At 32.1% G+C, this 10558-nt stretch overlaps 1 protein-coding gene across 1 annotated transcript; it reads left to right on the top strand.

The window, feature by feature from the left end:
• Nucleotides 1–476: 476 nt before the first annotated feature.
• Nucleotides 477–4459, top strand: LOC125848665 (probable zinc metallopeptidase EGY3, chloroplastic). Its single transcript, XM_049528587.1, has 6 exons — nt 477–1265; nt 1730–1927; nt 2445–2669; nt 3224–3462; nt 3736–3890; nt 4050–4459. Exons 1-6 carry the CDS (start codon nt 678–680, stop codon nt 4403–4405), a joined length of 1761 nt encoding a protein of 586 aa, XP_049384544.1. The 5' UTR covers nt 477–677; the 3' UTR covers nt 4406–4459.
• The last annotated feature ends 6099 nt before the right edge of the window (nt 4460–10558 follow it).

Genomic DNA, 10558 nt, shown 5'->3' with positions numbered 1-10558 from the left:
TTTTAGGACGTGTATGGATTCATAATAAATATTTAGTTCCTCATGCTTTATACGAAAATTGATCTCTATATACACAGTAGAAAGGGGTAAATTTTTCATAGGGATGTATATACTTCTTTTTGTTGGCTTCAACAAAATTTGTTTTATTATGTTGAATAAAAGTATGGTTTCTATTTTTCAATGCTTCTCTCCGGATATACACTTATAAAAATATAAATATGATTATAAAAATCAAAGCTATAAAACAATAACAATAACATGTTTAGTTAGAATCTTGAAATCTATATTTTGGGGAAAAATAGAAAAGTTATTTTCGTTTAGACCTCGAGAACAAGTGTAAAATTCATACCCTGCCACTTGTCCTCTTTTCTTTTGCCTTCAGTATATCCGAATGTTGATGTGACTGAGCTCAAATTTGTTTGGACTTGTAGGAATTATATCAAGCACAAAATTTTCTGCATCTTATTATTATCCAAAAATATCACTGTGGGGTTCCAATTTTTCAATTTCATTGTCACTTTCTGTAGAACACAGTGCACCTGTACTTGTTCTCCAACTTTCTAGATGTCTCTCTTTCACGTTCTACTCGAAATCTGCTCTTCCTTAAATGGATTCCACAATGTTTTTCAATTTCCAAGAACTCAATTTCAGTTCAGAGCATTTTTCATCACACCCACATGGCAACTCTTTCTGCTACTTCATCTTCTTCTTCTTCTTGGTCCCTCAAAAACAGGAGACCCCATGACCTACCTCCTATTTCTTCAATTTCCAAGAACCCAATTTACCGAAATACCCTCTTCTCGTTTTCCTCGTACAACCCAAAAAGATTGAATCTTTATGTTCCTTACAAAAAAAGATTGAATTTTTATGTTAAAGCTGCCGAAGAAGATGAACCCTCATCTTCTTCTTCTGTGGCTGTAGCTTCAGAAGAAAATGATTCTCCAAAGAATGATGCTCATATTCAAGAGGGTGAGAGTGGTGCTCAGCATGAGACTGAGTCTGAGAGGATAGAGAGGGAGAAACAGCAAGAAATGGATTGGAAAACAGATGAGGAATTCAAGAAGTTTATGGGGAATCCCTCAATTGAGGCTGCTATAAAACTTGAGAAAAAGAGAGCTGATAGGAAGCTGAAAGAGCTTGATAGTGAAACCACTAGCAACCCACTTGTGGGCTTCTTTAAAAATTTGGTTCGTGTTAGTTTGTCCAAAGAGAAAGAGAGGTTGGAAAAAGCAGAGGAAGCTTTTGTAGCTCTTGATCTTAATAAGGTAATTTTCTGTTTAAATGGTGTAGTCCATTCTTTTCTTCGGACCTTATACGTAGAGGCGAATCCAAATTTTAAAGTCAGTTTGCTCAGAGTTGGTGCGGCCTAATTTTTGAAAAACACTTTTTGCATGTGTTAAGCAGTTGTTGTTGTTGTATAAAATCAGTCTAATAACTACAACAACATATCCTGTGTAGTCCCATAAGTCATAAGTGGGTCCCAAGTGAGGCCTGGGTAGGGTAGGATGTTGGCAGACCTTACCCTAGAGGTAGAAAAATTGTTTTCGATAGCCTAGGTTCAAATATAATATGAGTCTAAGATGAACTTAAATGGAGCTGCTTATTCAGTGAGGACTAATTGTGCTTGTATACATGGTTAGGCAGTTATGTTGTACTTGTTAATAGCTACTTGATTGTCTTAGAGATCTATTCTCTGTATCTTGATGTTTGTATAAATTTTCTTTGGCAGCTAAGGAATTGCTTTGGCTTTGATACGTTCTTCACGACTGATGTGAGGAGATTTGGAGATGGGGGGATTTTCATTGGGAACTTGAGGAGGCCTATTGATGAAGTAATACCCAAATTGGAGAAGAAGTTATCAGAGGCTGCTGGACGGGAGGTCGTCTTGTGGTTTATGGAGGAAAAGACAAATGATATTGTAAAGCAGGTATGCTTTAAATGTTTAAAAGATAATTATGACTGTTTCATTATGCACTATTAGCTTAAGGTTTCTGTGAATGGACTACATTATGATTAGTTGAGGATGTTTGTTACTTGGTTTAAGGAAGTTGTGAAGTTATCAGCAGGAATTTGCAACTATTGCGCCATACGTAACGCCAAATTTCACTTTAGTGCGTTTGATTTTTTACATGTTGTATTGATTTCGGAGAATTCATCTACTTTAGGAAGGAGGATACTGATGTAGGTGAAGAGCTCAACCTAATGGAGTCCAGAAAAATGAAAAAGAAATGGTGTAGTTGATATGTTAGAAGAATAATTCTCTGTAATGAACCTCCTAATTAATTCCATTCATTACAGTATATATTCTTTGATAGTCGCATGAGATTCATTTATTTGTGTGGGCAAAAGCCTAACTTGTGTCATTTCAGATGATTTTAGTGAATATTCCATTTGGTTGCCTGTGTAAATGACAAATATTGTCAATGTTCTTTTTTCGTTCTCAGGCTTGTGTGGTACAACCCAAGTCAGAGATGGATCTTGAATTTGAATCAACCAAATTAAGTACTCCTTGGGGATACATCAGTGCTGTATCTTTGGCTGTAACAACTTTTGGCACTATAGCTTTGACCAGTGGTTTCTTCCTTAAGCCTGATGCTACGATTGATGATTACTTGGCCAACGTTGTACCCCTTTTTGGTGGCTTCTTGACCATTTTGGGAGTTTCAGAGGTATGCATTGTATTTCTCCATTAAATCGTGTGAGTTGATGGCTAAATCTCATGAAAAATTTAAATCAAATCTCAAGTTTGCTTTTTGTTAATGTCATAGGTTTGTAATATTTGGTTTCTTAGAAATTCTTTTTGCCATGTAAATGATTTTTTCTACTAAAGACTCATTTCAGCTATTGGTACAACATAAGGATCAACATAACTTTTGACCTTTAGATAACACTCAAGCATGAAGTAAGTGTAAGTTATGCGGTGTGTGTCGTACTATTGGATTGACATGATGTGTTGCGAGTAAATTCAGAATTTTTATATTATAGATATTTATATGCTGAATATGAGAAATTGGTTTATTACAAAAATGGCTGATTAGTGATTACACAGATCTAATATCGATGCAACTTTCCACTTGGTTTATTTGTAGCTATTTGTGGTCACATCTTTATATTTCCGAGCTTGTAGCCTTTACAACTTCATACTATGATGTAATTGATTTATATCATGATGAGCAAGTCTGTGTTTTGCTTAATAATTACTATGTTTCTTGATGCATGGCAGGTAACCACAAGAGTAACTGCTGCGCGCTATGGTGTCAAACTTAGTCCATCTTTTCTTGTTCCGTCCAATTGGACTGGGTGCCTGGGTGTTATGAATAACTACGAGTCCCTGCTACCAAATAAAAAGGCTCTATTTGATATTCCAGTTGCTCGTACAGCAAGTGCATACTTGACATCGCTAATACTCGCAGTTACTGCTTTTGTGGCTGATGGAAGCTTTAATGGAGGCGACAATGCATTGTAAGTGATTAATATTGCCTTGCCTTAAAATGGTGCATTGCACTAGAGTAATTTTGTATCCCATATACACTTACATATGGAATGCAAATTTTGGTTACTTACATTGCTTAACGAGCAAATTTGATATGCCATTATGAGAAACTTTTAAGTATATTGTACTTGTCTCCTTCCCGCCTAACCTCTTCAACGTGGATTTTATTAAGTTGATTGTCCTGTTTCTTCTGCAGTTTTTTCTATATTACTTCTGCTTATTGTCCTCTATTCTTTTTTCAGGTACATAAGACCTCAGTTCTTTTATAACAATCCGTTGTTCTCCTTCATTCAATACGTTGTTGGACCATATACTGATGATCTTGGGAATGTGCTGCCTTATGCTGTTGAAGGTGTAGGAGTTCCTGTTGATCCCCTTGCTTTTGCTGGACTTTTAGGTGAGTTTCTCGACAAAAAAAATATTTTCATTTTTTGTGCGGACTTCTTTCAGCAATTTATTGTGTGATCTGAAAGCATTTGATTACATTTATAGTGTTGAGAATGAATTGGCACCACAACATCTGCTCACTTCATTGTGGTCATGGCTTCTTTTGCAGGTATGGTTGTTACATCTTTAAACCTGTTACCATGTGGAAGATTAGAAGGTGGGCGCATTGCACAAGCTATGTTTGGCAGGAGCACAGCTACATTGCTATCTTTCGCGACTTCCCTATTGCTAGGAATAGGTGGTCTAAGTGGAAGCGTGCTATGTCTGGCATGGGGACTGTTTGCAACCTTCTTCCGCGGAGGAGAGGAAGTCCCAGCACAAGATGAGATCACCCCACTTGGAAATGAGAGATTTGCTTGGGGTTGTGTACTCTTCTTGATGTGTTTCCTAACACTTTTCCCTAACCTTGGTGGCACATTCTCTAATTCATTTTTTGGTGATCCATACTTCCGCAGTACTCTGTAATTTTTAGTGTTGACTTATACCAAATGTATTATAAAGTTCTATTTTTTTGTTTGTTAAGATCAGTTGTTCTCTCTTTACTCCTATATTGAAGGTATAGATGCATTTTCTCTTTTTTCTTAATTTATACCATCCATCAAAGAAAGTCACGGCCATCCAAAAAAGAAAAGTCGAAACAATAAAGTTGGATATTCTTGCTTCTTTCAAAATTTCCAACTACTACTAATTAATTAAGTATTATTAATCCGTTTCGAGAAGAATTAATAACCTATTGGTACTCCTAAATTAATCGCTACAGATTTTCATTCACGCAATACTTTGATAGCTTGAAAAGTATAACTTGGCTAGGTGTGGCAAACAGCTTTGTACCAAATTTGAACAGATCAAAATGGACTAAATTAAATTAAGTAAAAATTTAATGTGTCTCGAATCAAAATGAATTGAATAGAGTTAATTAATCAAATAACAAGCCGTAACTTAATCAGTTGGAAAATATTAACCGGATTTTATGATCCATTTAGACAAATTTCGCCACACTAATTGAACTGGTGTAATGATCAAAACCATTTGTGGTGGTAGGCCTTGAAAGCTGTAAGTCTCCAGAAAAAGAAAAGGGAAATGGAACAAGGATCAACAATCTTAAATTCGAGTTTCCTTGGTATGCCGTCATCTTTGTTAAAAAATATTTTACCTAATATAGGACTTTTCAGCGCGAATCCAAATTTAATCGAACTCCAATTATTGTTATTATTTTGATCTTAGTCAAAATTATTGGCAAAGGAAAGATGGTTCATTGATTGATCATGTTGGAAAAGGCTAGAGCATTATGAATTATCATGATTTTGGTGAATGCTAATCCAGCTAGCATACATGTAGAATGATTGGGACAACGTTCTTTGCATCCATGCTATAACATACATGATATATTGGAATATTGATCTAAGTAACGATATTTAAGCAAAAAATTATCCTATTAACCAAAACAACGACAATTAATAAAAAAAAAACAAAATAATTTGTTTTTACTATTTTCTTGTTTGCTTTTGTTCTTACTTTTCTGTTTAAAGTTTAAACCCAAAATGAAAAAGAAAAACAAAAAGATGCTTCATTGATATAATGTTGGAAAAGGCTGTAGCCTAGTGGCCGGCTTATAATGATGCTGGAGATAAAACTAAAAATAGTAGTAATAGGAGTATCCAACATAAATGGAGCAATAATGAACGGTACGATTTTCTTGGTGCAACACAACAAAAAAAAAAATATAATAATAATAACAATAATATATATATATATATACACACTAGAATATTATTAAAACAGAATACAATAGTTAAAGTAGCACAAATTAGTCCAATCATCATTTAATTACAAATTTAATCATACCTCATATATATATATATATATATATATAAAATCTACATGTCTAGATCTTCGTATACATCCATTCATATCACTAAATTATAATTAAATTATACTCACTCTGTTTCATTAAGAATGACCTCATTTCCTTTTTAGTCAGTTTAAAAAAGAATGATCTCTTTTTTTTTTTGTAACATTTTACTTTTTGCTTTCCACGTGACATGTTTAAAACCACAAGATTAAAGACAATTTTGTACATTTAACATAACTTTAATTTAGAATCACAAGATTTAAAAGTCTTCTTTAATTTCTTAAACTCCGTGTCAGATCAAATCAAATCAATCTTTTTAAAACAGAGGAAGTAGTATATATTTTTAAATTTAAATATAGATTATTTTTATCCGTTATCTATCTATATAAGAAAAAAAAGTTGTAGATACTCCCTCCGTCCCTTTTTAGTTGTCCACTTTAGAAATGCCACACAGATTAAGGCAACAATGATTAGCACAGTGAAGTTACAATTTTACCCTTATGGCAACTTTTCACTTCAAAATTACAATCACTTATTTGAATTAAAGTGAAATAAATTGGAAGGAAACAACATACACTTTTACAATTTTCAAGAAGTGTAAATAAGGGTATAATAGGAAAAAATTTGTTGTCCTTTCTTGATTTGTCAAAATGGACAACTAAATAAGGACAACCAAAAAAGGAAATATGGACAAGTAAATAGGGACAAAGGGAGTATTTTTGATTGATGTACGTAAGCTACGGCGTGTGGTCTTGGTCAACTGGTAGAATTTAATCGTGAGTGATGATATAATTATGTGTGCATTGNTACATTTGACATAACTTTAATTTAGAATCACAAGATTTAAAAGTCTTCTTTAATTTCTTAAACTCCGTGTCAAATCAAACAAGACCACTCTTTTTGAAACGGAGGGAGTAGTATATATTTTTAAATTTAAATATAGATTTTTTTTCATCCGTTATCTATCTATATAAGAAAAAAAACTGTAGATATTTTTGATTGATGTACGTAAGCTACAGCGTGTGGTCCTTGGTCAACTGGTAGAATTTAATCGTGAGTGATGATATAATTATGTGTGCATTGTGGAGCGTGCCTAATTTTAGACTTTAATTATTACTACTCATGCAGTCCTGCCATATATAGTCAATTTAAAAAATTATTTTTTATTTTAATTTTCACCCGATTGCTGGGTGTCCGCATTTAAGTTTGACCATTTCAGATTCACGTTGCCTAGATTCCATTTGGGAGCAGAAAAAGTGTTCCCTATCAAAAATAAAATCATATATTCAAGACCTTTTATTAAGAAGGGAGAATTTTTATCCACTTCATAATATTTTTCGTGCTGAATTAAAATTTATATGTATGTATACTTTCCTTTTCACGACCCATATTGTTCATTCTTTTTTGCTCCATCACTCTGTCTTTAATTCACCATTTCCCATCTACTCGTCTTTCCGTGTAGGTAGTGAATTGTGATGGCATCCATATATAGTATTGTTCCGCCTTGAATTAAAAATTTTGTATTCAAACTTTAAATATATATATAACTAGTAAAATTATTCGTGCTTCGCGCGAGAATTTAGTATCACAGAATTTATGAAATAATACTTAAAACTTATCCGTCATTAAAACTAAAATACTATATTATTTTACATACAAGATTACGTGCTAACAAACATTAATAATGTAAAGGAAAATGAAAATTAGTACATCTTATCATTTATCCTTAATAACATACGCATAAATTAATGACTGTAAAAATACATACCAGGATCTGTAACATAAGCAATGGTCTGAGTGAGTCACTCAACAGGAGCAAAATATATAAATATTTAATTGTGAAGAAGAAGAGGTTCAGAATTTTCGTTGTTTTAAAATTAAAATGAGAGAAAATCCCTCTATTTATAGACAACAAAGGGTAGTGTGAACAAATATTTATTGTGCCTTATCGAAAATGTTACAACTATTTGGAAAAGTTGCAACCCTTCAGAAAGGTCACAACCTTTTATAAAAGTCACAACTCTTCATAAAAATCGCAACTCTTCATAAAAATCGCAACTTTTCATAAAAGTCACAACTTTTCATAAATGTCACAACTTTTCATGAAAGGAAAATGCTAGTTTTGAAAATAAATAAATTAAAAGGGAATTCTGATTTATGGTGGCGTCACGTAGGCGAGCCTAAAATTCTCTTTTATATCGATATATATATAATAATATATATATAAATACCAACAAAGTGCTTTTTTAAGTGGATACCATAAATATGAATTGTATTAATGAAACGCCATGGGAATAAGTAATAACGTATATGAAAAACAAAACAAAAAAAATAAAAAATCTTGAAAGATATATCCTAATTATATACTAGCTTAATTGATCATGTGTATATTTGGTTCAACATATATATGAAATTTATCTTAATAGTAATTAAAGTAGGTTCCTTGGCTTTAGTCAGGGTCTACTTTAATCAATTAATTGAGAAATTTTTTATCAAACTAAATTATTTAATTTTTTAAAAACAAAAGGTATCAGACGAAATGAGTAATATTACTCCCTCGTTACCATAATTTGTCGAAGGAGACGAAAATATTGGAAATGACGTACACCAAATGTCGGGTTGTGGAAAAGGTCAACTCCGTGCTTCATTCTTCGTTGACCACACGTCTATTTACTTTCTATACAAGTTCTCATCACACATCCACAAGTTTTTTTACTCCATTCGTCTCATTTTATGTGACATTTTATTAATTTTAAGATTCAAACAAATCTATATTTAATCATATATTTTTCAAAGATTTTTTAAACATTTTGAATTATCAATTATTATGATTTATAATACTTTTTACGTAGTTTACAAAAATATAAATTTCATTTCAAGAAATTTGAAGTTTTCATGCGCAAATTACCGGTCAAACTTAAACTGCTTGACTCTCAAAAAACGAAAAATGCTACATAAAATGGGACAAAGAGAGTATTTTATTTCTTATTCCATGTCTAATATTTGTATTAAGATTTATTTAAATTTATATATGTATTAAGACGAATTAAAATATTTTCTAATAAATATTACTTGAAACATCGGCCATCCTTTTTCTTAGCTTTTCGTCATCCCTCCGTAATTTTCTCTTCTTTTTTTTTTTCAAACAAAATAATTATAGAATTATTATATTTAGAAAATTCTAAATTTACAGTATCTAGATCTCTTTAAATACAGAACATTTGTCCCTTTGCTTTCTTGGTTCCCCCACTCTATAAATCCATCATCGTCTCCAAAAATCTCTTCCAAACGAAGAACTAAGCAATATGGCTAAACTTAGCACCTTTTGCATGATAGCATTCCTCCTCTTTCTCACGCTAACTTGCGCTTCTTCCCGTCCAGTGCGTGCGCCTTATCATGATGTTACTCCCATGGAGCACAGTAAGGTATATATATTTATTTTTGAATTTCGTTGTTAAAATTCCTGACTCCGCCACTAAATTTTTTAGATGTTAATTGTATGATTACAGGATAAGGCCGCCATGAAAGAAGATGTGGAGGATAGATGTGAAGGTCCTGGCGGAGAAGAAGAATGTTTGATGAGAAGAACATTAGAGGCTCATCTTGATTATATCTATACCCAGAGACATAAGCAACCTTAATTACAATTTTTTTATTTTTATTCTTCCTTTTTTAAAAAAACTTTTGATCGATCTAGATATATCAGTTCATTAAAATTACTAGTTCCGCCACTAAATTTAGTTATATATATGTTGTTAATTCTTATAGTATATATGCTTGTTTAATTCGTGTCTTCAAGAAGCTGTTTTCGTTTTTCTTTTCAAGTTCTACTTTTTTTTTAATCTGGGATTGAGGATTTGTTCATGTGTATATGGGGTGGGTTCAAATAAAGTCTTTTTTTTCAGTCGGATATTTGTAATTATATTAGAGTCTAATTAAATTTGGATTTGCATCAAAAAGTCCTCGTATTAGAGTAATTCGTTAATTTCTAACAAAAAAGCTTCCGTTCTAAGGGACTCGAATCTTAAAGTTTAAAAATGCAAGTAGTGTTAATTATTATGTTGTCTCGTGATGTCTACTACTTCATCATGTCTCAAACAGTATAAGGGCCTATTTGGTATTCTATATTACTGGTTGTTTAATTCATTACTTTAGCATACTCTAGATATTATATAGTTAATACTCCATTTAGGTATGATTCAATAACTTGTTGATTACACATGCATATAAATTTAAAACGTTTGGTGGATAATCTAGAAAGAGCAACGTATGTTAATCTTAATATATTTATTAAGCTTAAATAGAGTCTGAAAACGTAAAGGACACTTGTAACATGTTGGTTGGATTAAAGGTACCTAACAAACTACAAAAGGATTTTTCTGCTCAATTAGCACAGAAAGGAAATCAAATAGGTTTACACTATTCATTACCAACTGTTTGCATTTGTCATATGCTTCTTAATTAATAACAATAACAATTATGTTAGTAGGTTGACGAGCTTTAACTTTATAAAAAAAATCTAAAATTTTAGTTGTTTAGATTTTTGAGTTTGAAGTATACGTTGTCGACTGGCAGAGTTCAAGTTCAAACAAGTTTGAATTATGAAATTTAAAGTTGTAATTTCAACTCAGATCTGCATGGTAAAAATTTTGACTCCACTACTGTACGTCAGAGTCCATGTTCAAACAAGTTTGAATTATAAAATTTAAAATTGCAATTTCAACTCAAATTTGCATGATTGAAGTTGATTCTGAATCGGTTCAAGA

This window comes from Solanum stenotomum, chromosome 1, assembly GCF_019186545.1.
Source record: "Solanum stenotomum isolate F172 chromosome 1, ASM1918654v1, whole genome shotgun sequence".
In the NCBI taxonomy this organism is placed as follows: domain Eukaryota; kingdom Viridiplantae; phylum Streptophyta; class Magnoliopsida; order Solanales; family Solanaceae; genus Solanum; species Solanum stenotomum.
This window is presented reverse-complemented; position numbering and strand designations above follow the sequence as displayed.

Bases quoted from the DNA above. Each gene is read 5' to 3' on its own strand.
- LOC125848665 (XM_049528587.1), top strand. From the start codon at position 678: ATGGCAACTCTTTCTGCTACTTCATCTTCTTCTTCTTCTTGGTCCCTC. The intron at 1,928-2,444 runs GTATGCTTTAAA...TTTCGTTCTCAG, and splicing joins CAAATGATATTGTAAAGCAG to GCTTGTGTGGTACAACCCAA. The intron at 3,891-4,049 runs GTGAGTTTCTCG...CTTCTTTTGCAG, and splicing joins TGCTTTTGCTGGACTTTTAG to GTATGGTTGTTACATCTTTA.